At 48.9% G+C, this 16,851-nt stretch overlaps 1 protein-coding gene across 2 annotated transcripts in view; it reads left to right on the plus strand.

Moving 5' to 3' along the window:
* The window catches only part of MTOR (mechanistic target of rapamycin kinase), a 133,721-nt gene that overhangs the window by 34,311 nt on the left and 82,559 nt on the right, over positions 1-16,851 (plus strand). For both annotated transcript variants that reach the window (XM_008251668.4, XM_002723353.5), the window contains exons 20-26: positions 6,063-6,149; positions 9,214-9,381; positions 9,846-9,958; positions 10,211-10,373; positions 12,092-12,184; positions 12,847-12,993; positions 15,654-15,796. In XM_008251668.4, coding sequence (XP_008249890.1) covers positions 6,063-6,149; positions 9,214-9,381; positions 9,846-9,958; positions 10,211-10,373; positions 12,092-12,184; positions 12,847-12,993; positions 15,654-15,796 — 914 coding nt within the window. The remainder of the gene's footprint in view (positions 1-6,062; positions 6,150-9,213; positions 9,382-9,845; positions 9,959-10,210; positions 10,374-12,091; positions 12,185-12,846; positions 12,994-15,653; positions 15,797-16,851) is intronic.

Raw genomic sequence — 16,851 nt, forward strand, 5'->3', positions numbered from 1 at the left:
CATTTGCTAGGATTTCTTCTTTCACCTTGAGTTATTCAGAAGTGGGTCTTGCGTCTGTAAAGTTGTGTCTGACATTGATCGCTGTCTTATTTGCTCTGTATCTGTGATTCCCGGCTATCTGCTGAAACTGCCTTACTGGGGTTGTCGTGATTGATTTTCATCAGCTCCTGTGCCTGAGAACCGTGCGCATTTGTGATGTCCTGCGCAGGCTTGTGCTTGAACATGGTTAGATCGACCCCACTACTTAGTGTGCTCAGGTCTTCGTGTCCTTGTTAATTTTTGTTTGCCTCATGTATCAATTACCAAGAGAACTGTGATAAAAATCTCTCTTAACCATGGTGGGTTTATTAGTTTCTCACAGTTTAGCCAATTCTGTTTTATATATTTTTGAAGGTATATTACTAGTGCATACAAATTTCAAACCATCTTTCTGGAAAATTGAATCTCTTATCATTATAAAATGACATATCATTATGAAATGATCCTTTTTATCTTGATTAATACCATAAAATTTATTTTACTTAATATAATTGCACTTGCTCTTTTTTGAAGTGTGTATCTATTTCTTTTCCTTTTACTTGATTTGTGACTTTTTGTTTCAGATGTGTCTGTTGTAAATATAATATAGCTGGATTAACTTTATTAAAAATTTATTTATTCATTTGAAAGGCAGAGTTAGAGGGGGGTGTGGAGAGAGAGAGCTCTTCATCTTCTGGTTCATTCCCCAACTGGCCACAACAGCCTGAAGCTAGGAGCTTCTTCTGAGTCTCCCATGTGGGTGCCAGGGTTATCTTATACTGCTTTCCCAGGCACATTAACAGGGAGCAGGATCAGAAGTAGGTCTCCTACCAGCGCCTATATGGGATACCAGTGTCACAGGAAGCGGCTTTATCCACTCTGCCACGCGATGCCGGCCCCTATTAGATTCTTATATACATACCAAAAAATAGTAGCATTTTGTTGATGTGATTTCACAACACACACACACAGACACACACATGCACACGCACACATGCTTTTTTTGGGAGTTTTTTCTAAAGATTTTTTTTAAGAGTTATTTTTATTTATTTGAAAGACAGTTGCAGAGAGAGGTAGAGACAGAGAGAGAGGTCTTCCATCTGCTGGTTCACATCATAGCAGAGAGCTGGATTGGAAGAGGAGCAGCCGGGACTAGAACTGGCGCCCATATGGGATGCCGGCGCTTCAGGCCAGGGCTTTAACGCACTACACCACAGCGCTGGCCCCAAGATTTATTTATTTATAAAAATAGCAGAGTGATGAAGAGAGAGGGAGAGACAGAATTTCCATCCTGTGGTTCACTGCCCAAATGGTCACAATGGCCAGGATTGGCCTGGGTCAATGTCAGGAGCCAGGAGCTTCCTCCGAGTCTCCCACATGGGTGCAGGGGCCCAAGCACTTGTGGCATCCTTCACTGCATCCCCAGGCACACCAGCAGGGAGCTGGCTCTACTTCTGAGTGGAGCCAGTGCCCGTAGTGGACACCGGAATCACAGGTGGTGGCTCAACCTGCTTTGCCACAATTCCAGCCCTCTCTGGAGTATTTTAATGCAAATTCCAGATATCACATTATTTTACCAATAAATATACTCCCACCATGTGTCCACAATACAACTAGGACACCCACAAAAGTAATAATTGGTGTTAATATTTAATACCAGTCCACAGATTGCTTGTCTCTAAAATGTTTTTTTTTTTTTTAACATTTGTTTTACGCAAATCAAAATCCTCATTTGTGCCTGGCATTTGTTTGATATATCTAATTCTTTTTCTCTGTATTTCCCTGTTCCCTCCACTGTTTTTCTTCATGTCTTACTTTTGTGTAAGAACGAGGTCACGTGTTCTTTCAAATTTCCCATCCTGGATTTGGCTGATTGTATTTGTTTCCTCAGTGTCTTAACTTCCTGTTAACTGGTTGCGTTTCCAGACTTGATTAGATTTAGATTCAGATTCTTTTTTCTTTTTTTGACAGAAAATACTGAATAGATGGCACTGTAGGCATCCTGTTTCAGCCTTTAGTAAGCACGTGTGTTCTAGATGGTCCCCTGCTGGCGGCTTGGGTGCTGTAACCCTGACCCAGCCATTGAGTTCCCCACCAGCCCAATAACTGTTTTTGTGTTCATTGATGGTGGTTTTCTAGATCCATTATTTGTTTAGGGACTGCACAGTGGTGATTTTTCTAATTGTATTATTATTTCTGGATTTGTTAGCTAGAAGTCATCTATAAAGCGCTTTATGAAATCAACTCTTTAGTTAACTTGAAGTGTAGATTATACAGGAAGGGCAGAACAAATGCATGATTCTTTGCCTTAATCGGTTTATCAGTTTTTCAGATAGTGAGTTGTCACTAGCCACCTTTCAGAGGTGCTCCAAACAGCACCGTTCCTCACCTGCCTTTCTTCACCGTGAATTCATAGACTTTTTAGCATTTTTTTAAATTAATAGAACTCAGAGTTCTGGACACACACACACTCCGTCTTCCTGTTCACTGCAGGCACTGTTGTTTTTCACAGTCTCGTTATCCCAGTGGACTTCGCTGTTGTCTCCTTTTTACATAGCCCAGGAGACTTTGTGATTGCTTTCTTGCTTTCTGGCAGAAAAAGTGATACTCTAAGCTTATTATGGACATTTCCCTCAAGCCTGGGCATAGCCACTTCCAAGGAGCTCTGGTTTCATTTAGTGAAAATACATATAATGTAGGCAGTCGTCGCTTAGCAACGAGATGCATTCTGAGAACCGTTTCGTTGGTGGTTTTGTTGTTGCTAACGTCATGGAGTGCACGTTCACAGGCAGGGGCTGTGTTGCCGGGATGAGCAGTCTCAAGGGACCCCCTTTCGGTATGCAGTCCACAGATGACCAGTGCATCGGTACATGGGCACAGCTGCATGCACTCTGTGTACACATGAATAATAGATGGCCAATATCCGCATCAGCAGTAGGATTATTGAATCTAGTTTAAGACTTTTTTTTTTCCAATTTTTGTTGTTCTTAGATGCATCCCATGAGGGATGTGTAGCTCACATGCTGTGTTTAAAGTCAATTGAAATTATTTTTCTCTGAGTTTGCAGCCAGCTTGGTTAATAAACTCATTTGTTCTGGTTTATTCTCAATATTTAGACTGTCATTTGAGTGTTTTAGAATTTGATTTGTATTTTAGTTAAGTAAAACATTAAAATGGTTCCAGGGTCAATACTGTAAACAGTGCATACCCAGCAGTAGTGTGAACAGGGCATACCCAGCAGTACTGTGAACAGTGCATACCCAGCAGTAGTGTGAACAGTGCATACCCAGCAGTACTGTGAACGGTGCATACCCAGCAGTACTTTGAACAGTGCATACCCAGCAGTACTGTGAACAGTGCGTACCCAGCAGTAGTGTGAACAGGGCATACCCAGCAGTAGTGTGAACAGGGCATACCCAGCAGTAGTGTGAACGGTTCATACCCAGCAGTAGTGTGAATAGGGCATACCCAGCAGTACTGTGAACAGTGTATACCCAGCAGTACTGTGAACAGTGTATACCCAGCAGTACTGTGAACAGTGCATACCCAGCAGTACTGTGAACAGTGCATACCCAGCAGTACTGTGAACAGTGCATACCCAGCAGTACTGTGAACAGGGCATACCCAGCAGTACTGTGAACAGGGCATACCCAGCAGTAGTGTGAACAGGGCATACCCAGCAGTACTGTGAACAGGGCATACCCAACAATACTGTAAACAGTGTATACCCAGCAGTAGTGTGAACAGGGCATACCCAGCAGTAGTGTGAACAGGGCATACCCAGCAGTACTGTGAACAGTGCATACCCAACAATACTGTGAACAGTGCATACCCAGCAGTACTGTGAACAGGGCATATCCAGCAGTAGTGTGAACAGGGCATACCCAGCAAGGTCGAGCTTCTGTGCTCATCTTTACGCCTTCTTCCTGTGTGATTTCCATGCTGTTGTGATGAATTGTCACATTTCTTGGCTTAAAATAACACTGTTGCACTACCTTGCAGCACAGTTCTCAGCAGACTAAATCTCCATGTTGCTGGCTGGAAGCCCTGGGGGAGAATCTGTGTCTTTGCTTCTTCTAGTTTCTAGAGGCTGCCTGCATTCTGGCCCCTTCCTCCACCTGCCGTCTTCAGCATCAGCCACGGTGCCGCCTCTGAAGCTTCTTCCTGCTGAGTGTCCGTGCCTATGTCTCCAGCCCCTGCCAGTGGCATTCCTGTTTTGTTGAGTCTTTTGTGCACTCATCACTTACTTCCTTTTCTGTACTTGATCAGCTTCACTTTTTTAAATTTAATTTTTAAAAATTTATGTCAAAGGCAGAGAGATAAAGACAGACATAGAGAAGGCTTCCATCCACTGGTTTATTCCCCAAATGCACACACTATTCAGAATTAGGCCAGGCTAAAGCCAGGAGACAGGAATACAATTTAGGTCTCCCATGTAGGTGGCAGGAACCCAGTTACCTGAGCTGTTACTATTGTCTCCCAGCATTTGTTTTAGTGGAAGCTGCAATGAGAAGCCAAAGCCAGGAACCAAAACCATATTGTGACATGGAATGTGGGCATCTTAACTTTAAAGACAGCCCAAGTGTTTGGGCCTTACACCCATATGGGAGACACGGATGGAGTTCCAGGCTGCTGGATTCAGCCTGGCCCAGCTCTGGCCATTGCAACCATTTGGGGAGTGAACCAGCAGATGGAAGATGGATCTATCTCTCTCTCTCCCCACTCCCCCCAACTCTGCCTTTCAAATAAATAAATAAAAGAAAAACGTAAAAATAAAAGAAATAAAGTACTGCTGTTTAGGGGCAGGTATTTGGCCTAGAAATTAAGCTAAGACCATATCAGAGTGCCTGGATTCAGGTCCTAGCTTCACTCCCAATTCAAGGTTCCTGTCAGACCTTGGGAGTTAGCAGATGATAGCTCAAATTCTTGGGTCCCTGCCACCCATGTGGGAGACTTGAATTAAGTTCCTGGCTTCAATTCAGGTCTCCCAAATAAGGGCAGGAACTCAAGTACTTGAGTCTTCTGCTGTCTCCCCCAGGGCACTCATCAGGAGGAAGCTGGAACCAGAAGCAGTGCCAGAGCTCACACCAGGCACTGCAGTGTGGGACGTGGGCATCCCAGGCAACACCTTGGCTGCTGCACCAAAGGCCTGTGCTGGCTCAGTTTCTTAGAGATAGACTTAATTAAGACCTAACTGATTGAGTTAATTACTATAAACGTGCTGCGATGCTCTTAGTCAAGAGTTACTGCATTTGTTCTAGAAAGGGAATGTGGGTGCTGATTCATATCCCAGCTGCTCCAGAAGACGTGTTCCTGCTGTGGCCTGGGGAAGCGGCAGAAGATGGCCCGACTGGGCTCCTGCACCCGCGTGGGAGACCCTGGTGAAGCTTCTGGCTTCAGCCTGGCCCAGCCCTGGCCATTGTGGCCATCTAGGGGGCAGATGGAAGATCTCTCTATTTCTCCCTCCGTCTCTGTAATTCTTTCAAATAAATAAATAAATATTTTTTTTAAAAAATGAATAGTAATGAGATAGCACCAAGTCAACAAAAGGTTTGCTTATAGTTGATTAAAAATTTCACGTCCATTTAAAAATTTTTAGTGACTCCAGAAATCTTTTAATGATAATTAACTCACTGAGCATTGAACAGTATTCATGTCGCTGTCATAGTGATTTGCATTTGTTTTCCCCTTTAACCCTCTAACCCTCGTGAAGTAAGTCCTGTGATCTCCTCCTTCCCACTGAAGAGCCTAGGCCAAGGAAGGTTAAGGGGAGGTTGCAAAGCTGACACTTGGTAGAGTGGCTCACATCAGCTGGTCTGTCCCAGCCTATCTGAGGTACAGGAAGTGGCTAGCCTGGTGTGCAAAGCTCCCACCCTCGTCACCACTGCAGGTTTCCAGTCTAAGGCTTTGAAAGCTGCTCTCGGTAGGTGGGTAGTGTGGAAGCTGATTCCATAGCTGTCTTTATTCGCTCACGTGGATTTAGGGTGAGCACAGGACCTTGGCAGCCCTCGTGGTACTAACTGCTGTCCTCTGCTGTGTTTCAGTTTCTGTTCCAGCAGCTGGGAATGCTGGTGTCCTTTGTGAAGAGCCACATCAGACCGTACATGGATGAAATCGTCACCCTCATGAGAGTGAGTCGATGCAGGTGCTCTGGCCTGCTCATCCACACAGGGGCTGGGGAAGCCCAGACACAAGGCTGGGGAACGTGGACCGTTTTCCATGGATCATTGTGGAGCTGGTACAGCCCAAGGATAGACAGTGGCGTGTGGTAGCCCCCTGGATTTTGAGGGGGATGAGAAGCTGTGGCTCCCAGCTCCTAGGTGCAGAGCATGGGGTGTGACGTCTGAGGAGGAAGCCTGGAGTAATTGTTCTGCCAGAAGTAGACTCTCGAGTAATGTGCCTCGGACGCAACGAACTTTGCTGTCACGGCAGCACTTCCGTTCCCACAGAGCCCTCTTCCCTACTGCCCGCGGAAGCGTGGCCTGAAGAGCGGCTGGCTTGTGCTTCTCTAGGACTGGGAACAAGGTGGTGCTTGCCCTGCTAGCCCTGCAGGCGTCCCCGTCACCTTGTAGCTGCAGGAGCGTGTGCAAAAAGGCTCCAGGCCCTGGATCCTTTTTTTTTTTTTTTTTAAGATTTAAGTATTTGAAAGAGTTACAGAGAGGCAGAGAGAGGTCTTCCATCACTGGTTCACTCCCCAAATGGCCACAATGGCCAGAGCTGAGCCGATCCAAAGCCAGGAGCAAGGAATTTCTTCCATGTTTCCCATGTGGGTGCAGAGGCCCAAGGACTTGAGCCCTCTTCCATGGCTTTCCCAGGCCATAGCAGGGAGCTGAATTGGAAGTGGAGCAGTCGGGACTCGAACCGGTACCCATATGGAATGCTGGCACTGCAGTCCGGGGCTTTAACCTGCTGTACCGCAGTGCTGGCCCCAGGTCCCTGGATTTTATAGCATGCAGTAGGCAGGTGCCAGAAGCCACCCCGCTGGTGGCATCATTGTTTTCTCTACCGTTCTAAATCACTTAAACGTCTGTGTTGGGAGGGCCGCTTCGTAGCGAGAACTTTGTCCTCAGAGCTGGAAGATGAATTCTCCCCCACCCCAGACCCTTGCAGGTAGCTTGGAGGGTGCAGCAGGCCCGAGTCAGAATGGCTGGCTTCCCAGATGGGGCATCCCAGCCCCTGGGCCTAGGGCAGAAGGCTCTGATGTGTGTGACTCTGGGCAGCTCTGTTCCTGCTCCTTCCACAGACGTGTCTGTGCAGGGCAGAGCTGGGCAGACTGCTGCACTGTCAGGTGCATGGCCTCAGTGGGAGGAGGCTGAGGGTGAGGCAGGGTACTTGTGGTAGGGAAGGAAGTAGTCTGTGACTTGCTCCCAAGAGAGACATCCAACTGAGTGCCAGGATTTGAGACAGGGAGCCTCGTATCCCTGCAAGGTGCAGCTCCCCTCTCATCCCACACAAAGGTGTGACGGGGCCCCTCTGGGAAAAGGATCGTCCTTGTGAACGGTGGTCCAGCGCCACGCACGGCAGGCAGGTGCTGCGTTCTTCCAGGAGAGAAACTCCTGTGAGGAGCTGTGCTCATGCAGTCGGGAGGGAGCTGAGCTTTCTCTCAGGAAGGCAGAGTGTGCTACAAGTGAGTGAAATCCGACAAGCTGTGGGGGCCATCAAATCTATGGGGCCTCTTGCAATGCTTTTCAAGTTGAAGTTGTGGTGTAGCGGGTAAAGCCACCGCCTGCAGTACTGGCATCCCATATGGGTGCTGGTTGGAAACCTGGCTGCTCCACTTCTGATCCAGCTCTCTGCTATGGCCTGGGAAGCAGTAGAAGATGGCCCAGGTGCTTGGGCCTCTGCACAGGAGACCTGGAAGAAGCTCCTGGCTTCTAGTTTTAGATCAGCCCAGCTGTTTCCATTGTAGCTATTCGGGGAGTGAACCAGCAGGAAGATCTCTCTCCTTGCCTCTACCTCTGCCTCTCTGTAACTCTGCCTTTCAAATAAATAAATCTTTTTAAAAAAATGGCAGCTTTTCCTAGTATTGAAGCTTGGGCCAGTTTGCTTAGCAATACCTGGGCAGGATCTGTGGCCAATGGGCCAAGGTTTGTTTTGGTAACTTCTGTGGAATATAATTGTTTAAGTGTAGAAGAGTGCTCAATTGGGGGCCGGCATTGTGGTGTGGCCAGTAAAGCTGTGATGCTGGCATCCTATATGGGCACTGGTTCAAGTCCTGGCTGCTCCACATCTGATCTAGCTCCCTGTTAATGGCCTGGAAAAGCAGCAGAAGATGGTCCAAGTGCTTGGGCTCCTGCCCCCTGCTTCCCACACGGGAGACCCAGAAGAAGCTCCTGGCTCCTGGGTTTGACCTGGCCCAGCCCCTGGCCAGTGTGGCCATCTGGGGAGTGAAACAGAGGGTAGAATATCTCTGTCTCTCTTTCTCTCTCTCTGTCTCATCTGTCTGTACCTCTCTGTAACTTTCAAGTAAATAAATGAATCTTTAGAAGAAAGAAAAAGTGTTCATTTAGTGGCACTATATGGGCCTAATAGAGTTTTGGGGACAGGGGACAGAGGTCAGATACCTCCTAGCAAAGTCTGAATCCAGAACGGGCAGAAATCTCACCAGCACCAGAGTTGCCCTCTGGCAGATCAGGTGGTAAGAAAGTAAAGTGTCCACAGGGGACCACTTCAGAGCCCTTAGAACGAGGAAGTTGTTCATTGTGTTAATGTGTGTCTGAGTGGCCAGAATATTCCAGGTGCTCTGTTAGATTCTGTGGAGACAGAGATGAGACATGAGGTTCCTTTAAATAGCCTTTGAACAGCCTACAGCTTTGTAGAGGAAAGGTGACGAGGCAAAGTATTGCAGGTGCTGGGAAGGGGTAGTGTAGGGCACCCAACAGCCTTCAAGGAAGTGAGGCTTGAGCCAGGGCCAGAACTGACCGGGCCTAGCTGAGCAGGAAATGGGGCTCAGGCAGGAGACACAGCAGGAGCAGAGCCAGCAAAGCGGGGGAGCCTGCTGTGTCTTAGGAAGCTCGCGTTCATTGGTTCCGTGTGGCCAGGACAGGCTGCCCAAGCCCTGTGAGAGGAAGGTGGGAGAAGTCGGGGCTGACCGTGCCCACTGCGTTTGTGTCATTTTAGCCTTCTCAGCTCCTTGGTTCCTGTTTCAGCAGATGAGCGCCTGACTCTGGCCCCTTGTCCCTCCCTTCTTTGTAGGAATTCTGGGTCATGAACACCCCGATCCAGAGCACCATCATTCTGCTTATTGAGCAAATTGTGGTTGCTCTTGGGGGTGAATTCAAGCTCTACCTGCCCCAGCTCATCCCGCACATGCTGCGTGTCTTCATGCATGACAACAGCCAAGGCCGCATCGTCTCCATCAAGGTGAGTAGCCCAGGACGTCCTCTGAGAGATTCCCGGCTTCCCTCAACGTGCCCGGGTGATTAACCAGGGAGCGAGACCCCATTTTGACAAGTTGATCCCTGCTGCACGAGGTTAAATTCCGAGAATACCGAGACCTGGTGCTTGTGATGTGCAGTTCACAGGAAGTTCGCGATCCTCTCCTGATCTCGTGCAGTGGATTATTCTTGTTTTATCCCAGACCAGTTTTCTGTATTAGCCAGCAACGGATCCTCTATTTGTTGAAATGGGCAGAGAGAAGGCAATCTTACGTAAATAAATAAAGTAGAAGGGGACGAGGGCTACCAAAGAAGGTAGCTCAAAGCCACTCGATCAAGAGTTCTCAGACTCCTCGCCGGACCTTGAATTACCCATGCCACTGCGCCTCCCTGGTCCTTAGATCCCGAAGCCTGGCCGCGTGTGCCCATCACTCTGCTTCTGTCTTGCAGCTGTTGGCTGCGATCCAGTTGTTCGGGGCCAATCTAGACGATTACCTGCATCTGCTGCTGCCTCCTATAGTGAAGCTGTTTGATGCTCCGGAAGTCCCACTGGCCTCTCGGAAGTAAGCACTGCTCTTGGGACTCACCGTCGTTACGTAGTCGGGTGCCTAGGCTGTCTTCCTAACTTGGTATTCCCACTCCCATTGCTTTAGTCTGGAATTACTCCAGGTTTTTGGAAATCTTAACTGTCCCTGTCCCACTGGAAAATGTACTGGACCCACGCCACCCAAAATACCTCAGGAGCCATTCCTGCAGTGCCCTTCCCCCACCTAGGAGCGGTGGTTGGCTGTGTCACATGTCGGCACTTGTTGCAGGGCAGCCTTGGAGACGGTGGACCGCCTGACAGAGTCCCTGGACTTCACCGACTATGCCTCCCGCATCATCCACCCGATTGTCCGAACGCTGGACCAGAGCCCCGATCTGCGTTCCACAGCCATGGACACGTTGTCCTCACTTGTCTTCCAGCTGGGGAAGAAGGTAAGACATGATCCTGCACACACATACTCTTCTGCCTTGTTTGGGAAGAAAGCTGCGCGTTTCTCCATTGGTCAGTCAGTAGGCCTCAACTGCTGTCAGAGAACTGTTACTTGCTTTTTGTTCCCCCCTTAATTTGTTATCTCTGTGGGTAAGTGCTCTCCTAGGGAAAACATAGGCAACAGAATGAAGTCCTTCTCTCAGAGCTTACCTTCCAATGAAGCAAAGCAAAGAAGCATTCCTCGTCTCATAGCATGATGGGTGCTGGGTGCTGGGGTGCAGCAGCGTGGGGTGCCTCCATCCCCTGTCAGAGTGCTGGCTCGGGTCCCAGCTCCTCTGCTTCTGATTCACCTCCCAGCTAATTTGCCCGGAAAGGCAGCAAATGATGGCCAACATACTTGGATTCCTGCCCCCACATGGAGTTCCAGGCTCCTGGCGTTAACGTGGCCGAGGCCTGGCTGTTGCAGGAGCATCTGGGGAGCAGACTAGCAGATGGAATCTCACTCTGTCTCTCCCTCTCTCACTGTCACTCTGCCTTTCAAATAGATTGTTAAGTGCATCTTAAATTTAAAAAAATGATGGGTAGAAGTGGAGAGCAATGGTGTTCATTTAGGATGAACCAGAAATACTTCTCGGATGAGCTGACAACTTGAGCAAAGACGTAAATGCAGCGAAGCCCCGTCCCCAGAGAGTGAGATGCAGACCGAAGGAAGAGCAGATGCAGAGGTGGAGATTGCGGCCTGTGGGAAGACGTCCAGGCCAGAAGAGGGCAGAGCAGTGGCCTTGGTTGAGCCAAGGGAAAGGTGCTTGGGAGCTAAAGTCTCAGAGACAAGATGGGGTGGGAACTTCCTCTGGTAGGCCAGGGCTCTCAAGTGGGACCTTAGGGCTAGTTTTGCAGCACAGTGGGTCAAGCCACCACCTGCAGTGCCGGCATCCTATGTGAGTGCCAGTTTGAGTCCCAGCTGCTCTGCTCCTGACCTCCCTGATAATGTATCTGAAAAAGCAGCACAAGATGGCCAAATACTTTGGCCCCTGCCACCCATGTGGGAGACCCAGATGGAGTTCCTGGCTCTTTCTTTTGGCTTAGCCCAGCCCCAGCTGTTGCAGCCATCTGGGTAGCAAACCAGCAGATGGAAGATCTCTTGCTGTTTGCCTCTTTGTATCTTTCTTTAACTCTGCCTTTCAAATAATAAATAAGCCTTTAAAACAGAAAAAAATTGTGACTCCTGATCAAGCAAGATCAGTGGCTGCAAAATCTCGGGCCTTACCTCAGACCTGCTAGATCAGAAACAGGAGGTGAACTCAGCCAGCTTCACAGGCCTCTAGATGAGTCTGATGCCCACTAAAAAATACAGCTCACTTTGTAGGCCACTGTAAGTGCTGTGACCTTTGCCCTGACCAAGACTGGAAGGGTTTGGAGGATTTGAAACATGGAAAATTATCGGGCTTAGTATTTTTAAGGGGTAACTCTCCATGCTGTGTGGAGGAGTAGGCCGTGATGGCAGAAGTGGAAGCAGAGACCTGTTAAAGGCACCAGCTGGTGGAATATGATGGGGACTTGGACTAGGATTGTAAGCAGAGGGTGCAGGATGCCTCAGAATTCCACAAAGCAAACCAGCAATCTAGAATGAACACCAGTGGCGTCGACGTGGTGGTGCTCTCTTCTCTACTTTGCGCTTCCCAGAGTAGTGGTTTCTGAGCCCTCCTTCCTCTTGTTGCAGTACCAGATTTTCATTCCAATGGTGAATAAGGTCCTGGCGCGGCACCGGATCAGCCATCAGCGCTACGATGTGCTCATCTGCAGAATCCTCAAGGTGAGCTGCTCCTCCTCCTCTCGAGCGTCCCGTCGGCTCCGGGCTGGTGTTCTGGTCGTTGCAGCTGTGCCGTGTGTCTGGCTCTTTGGTTCTGAGTGAGGATTGGCCATTTCTTCCTGTCCGGAGTTTTTCAGCTTTGTAGGCGTGGTCTGTTGCTTCCACTCGGCGCAGCCTGGAGGCAGCTGCACACACACACACACAAACGCATCTGGCCGTGTGCCAGCACCACTTCATCTATGGACCTGAAGTCTGATTCTCTGGAACTTTGATATATTGTGAAATATTAATCATCTGTTGATTTTTTTCAACCATTTTAAATTAAAAACATTCTCTTGGTTCCCACAAGAACAGGAGGTGGCCCGTTTGCCCTCTTTGCCCTGACAGCTTCATCACTTTTAGCGTTGGTCACAGCTCGTTCACCTTTGCCACTTGCGTGGTTGCATGCTCCACCTACTAAGGCAGTGCTTGTCACTGTCCTGGAGTGGCCGGCGGGGACTGGTGTGCAGTGGGGAATTCACCCACCTGTGGCTTCTGCATGCAGCTTTTCCTGCTTGGTGAAAGCCCAGCTCTTCCAGAGGCTCTGAGCGTCCCCAGGCCATGCATGTTTCCAAAGTGAGGGCTTCTAGTAGTTACAGGAGTTTTCTGTAACTCTCTGCACTCAGGGGTACACCCTTGCTGATGAAGAGGAGGACCCCTTGATTTATCAACATCGAATGTTGAGGAGTGGCCAAGGGGATGCATTGGCCAGTGGACCAGTAGAAACAGGACCCATGAAGAAGCTGCATGTCAGCACCATCAACCTGCAAAAGGCAAGTCCATTGTTACCAGGGGTTTGGGAAGGGGAGCTCCGCTGTTCTCTCTTGTTCAAAAATTTTCAGCCCTTACTGTATTCCATATAAATCCACCAAAAATCAGCCCTAGCGTTTTCCCCACAAATGTTGATACTGTGAATTCAGGTAATTTTGAATTTCTCCTAATTGTGTTTTTTCTTAGATAGAGGAAAACAAAACTCAAACAGAGTGTGCTGTTGTGTTTCTTTGAAACTTTGGTAGTAAAACCTTTAGTTGCAAATGACATTTTCATTCACGTGCACACAGCAGAGCCAGTGAGCCCCCTGGTGAGCTCTGCCACTGCTGTAGGCTCTTCAAAGCAGTGCTTTCCAAAATTCTCCTACTCATTCGGCCAGCCAGTTGCTACGAATCTTGTTAAGATGCTTGATCGTCCATCTGCTAGTTCATTCTCCAAATGACCAAAAGAGGCAGGGCTGGGCCACGCTGAAGCCAGGAGCCAGGAGCTTCATCCTGGCTTCTCACATAGGTGGCAGGGAACCAAGTACCTAGGTCATTATCCATTACTCTCCCAGGCACGTTAACAGGAAGGTGGATTGGAAGCAGAGCAGCCGGACTTGAACTGGCATTCTGAAACGGGGTGCTTGTGGGGCAAGCAGTGGCCACTAAAATGCTCTTTCTGATTATAGGCCTGGTACTCTGAATTTTAAAAAATATTTGTTTGGGGCCGACGCTGTGGCGCAGTGGTTTAATGCCCTGGCCTAAAGCGCCAGCAACCCATATGGGCGCCGATTCAAGACCCGGCTGCTCCACTTCCGATCCAGCTCTCTGCTGTGGCCTGGGAAAGCAGTGGAAGATGGCCCAAGTCTTTGGGCCCCTGCACCCACATAGGAGACCTGGAAGAAGCTCCTGGCTCCTGGCTTCAGACTGGCACAGCTCTGGTCATTGCGGCCAATTGGGGGGTGAACCAGCAGATGGAAGACCTCCCCCCCTTCCTCTCTCTTCCTCTGTTCTTCTCTTCCTCTCCCCCTCTCTCCCTCTCTCTTTCTCCTTCTCTCCCTATCTCTCTCTCTCTCTCCCTCTCTCCCTCTCTCTGCCTCTCCTCTCTGTGTAACACTGACTTTCAAATATATAAATAAATCTTTAAAATATATATTTGTTTATTTAATTATTTGAAAGACAGAGTGAGAGAGAGAGATCTTCCATCTGTTGGTTCATTGCTCAAATGGCCACAGTGAAGCCAGAAGCCTGGAACTCCATCCAGGTCTCCCATGTGGGTGGTGAGGGCCTAAGCACTTGGGCCATCCTTTGCTGCTTTCCCAGGCACATTAACAGGATGCTGGATCGGAATTAGAGCGGTTGGGACTAGAACCGCTGGCATGTGGGATGCCAGCATTGCAGGCAGCAGTTTAGCCCGCTGTGTGACAACGCCAGCCCTGATATTCTGCATTTCTAACTAGTTCTCAGGTAATGTGCTGCTGGTCCCGGGACCACACTGTGAGAAGCAAGGTTTTAGGTTTTTGTAAGTAAGCAGTGAAGTATCTCTGCTGACTGAAACCTGGGCTCGTCTCCTGTCTGACACCAGCCATGCACCTGAGACAGACAGTCGCCTCTAGTGAATCTAGACAGGACAATCAGTCACTTCACTGACTTCTAAGTACATTTATCAGGTTGTTTATTTTCCACACTTATGTTATCCTTTAGTGCTTCTAATGACTGAGCACCTCCCAGTTTGGGTCCCAGCTTGGGGTTAATCTTCATTTATTCATGACTGACTCGTGACAGCTGCCTTTCCTGTCACTGGATAGAGGTAGAGGACTGGGCAGTACTGTCCCACCTGACCTGTTTTCTTTTGCCAGGCCCATAATACCCTGAACACAGCCGTGTGTGTGTGTGTGCCCACACACGCGTGCCCACATACACGCTCACACCCAGTGCCAGAACATGAGAGGTTTGTCACTGACTGTTGTGTCAACAGTCTTTACCCACAGGAGAGTGGTAGCCCGGTGACCACTACTAGGAGCTGTTTGCTGAGCTAGAAGTGATGGACGGACTGTCTTGGGTCAGGAGTGATGGTGCTTTTCCTCTGGGGATTCCCTAACTGCCAATCTGAGACTTCGGGAGGAGGGACAAGGTCCCCAGTCACCTGGCACTCCCCGGCAGTCACGGAGGCCACCCTGCTGCCACCTCACATCGAGTGAGGGCCCGGGGCAGGAGGCCAGAGGCATATTTCCACCCAGATGTTTTCAGCCAGTGTGGGTTCAGGATGTCCTTCCAAACAGGCAGCTGGCCACCCTGCTTGGAAGCTTTGTTCTCTTATTTTAGGAACTTCCCCAGGAGTCTAGTTTGCATCCAGGAAGTTTTGCTTCCTACCCAGGACGTGGAAAAATAAGCACAAACCTCACCCAGCAGATGCTCACCTGAGGGAACAGGTCAAGTGTAAAAATCCACGCCAAAATCCCCACAGCTGACTCTTGGATCTGTTTCATCTGAGAGTGAAGTATGCTTTTGTGTGATCATGCAGTGATAATTGCTGTGTTTACTGGTTGTAACCAGCTTTCAGAATCACAGTTTTCCACTCAGTACATGTTCTGGTAGCTTTGCTAATAGAGGATCTACGTGGTCCAAAAAGCATGGAAACCACTTATATGACTTTCCACTGTTGCCTGTGGGGATTACAGGCCTGGGGAGCCGCCAGGAGGGTCTCCAAAGACGACTGGCTGGAGTGGCTGCGGCGGCTGAGCCTGGAGCTGCTGAAGGACTCCTCGTCCCCCTCCCTGCGCTCGTGCTGGGCCCTGGCGCAGGCCTACAACCCGATGGCCAGGTACGGCATGTCAGGGCCCTCCCCTGGCTGTTGGTGAGGTTGGAGAGGATCAGCACAGAGAAGAGGGTACATAGGAATTAGTTTTTGTTAGAGGTGATAGTAAAACGTTTGTATTTTTAATTCTGCTAACTCATGGGACAACAGAAAAAGACAGATAAAGCAAGCTCATGTTATAGGAAAAAATCCATCTTAAACTTGGCGCCATAGTGGACTACAAATAAGTTCTTTTCCTTCACAGACTTAGGTCCAAAACTTTAATTACAGTCATTTACAACTCTGAAAACAGCTGTGTAATACAGGGTGTACATTCCTGATCAGAATCCAAAATGCTCCAAAATTTGAAACTTCTTGAGCCACTGGCAGATGCTACAAGTGGGAAGTTCTGCACGTGACCCCAAATGACTGGTCAAGATGCAGGTGCACTAAAGCACTGCATAAATCAACTTCAGACTGTGTGTGTCAGGCGTACAGAAAGTGTCAGTGCTTAGACTTGGGGTCCCTTCCCTTAGATGTATCAGGCGTACAGAAAGTGTCAGTGCGTTTTGTACTTAGACTTGGCGTCCCTTCCCTTAGATGTCTCATTTTGTATGGTCCATGTATTTGAAAAAACAAACAAAATATCCAAATTCTGAAACACTTTTGATGACAAGCATTTCAGATAAGGGATCCACAATGCGTAATTCAAAGTAACCAATTCTAGTAATAATGACATTCTAATCATTGCTGTATGACAAATACCACAAAACTTAGTGGTCTAAAATAGCAGTTATGTATTTTGCTGCTGAATCTGCGACTTGGGAGGACCTCCCTCGGCGAGGGTGGAGGTGGGCTCGCTAGCATGTCTGGCGAGTTGGGCTGTCCATCAGCCGGGAGCCCCACTGGGGCCGAAGCCTTGCTCCCTCTCTGGAGGACGCGCTGCTCCGGGAGTTTCACAGACGTTCTCACAGTGGGTGGCTGAGTGCAGGAGGGAGTGCTCCAGGAGATGGAGGCGGGGCGCGTGGTCTTCCTGTGGCAGCCTTGGAAGTCACATCATTGTCTCGTTCAAGGCAGTCACA

The sequence above is a fragment of the Oryctolagus cuniculus genome, chromosome 7, assembly GCF_964237555.1.
Source record: "Oryctolagus cuniculus chromosome 7, mOryCun1.1, whole genome shotgun sequence".
NCBI classification, from domain to species: domain Eukaryota; kingdom Metazoa; phylum Chordata; class Mammalia; order Lagomorpha; family Leporidae; genus Oryctolagus; species Oryctolagus cuniculus.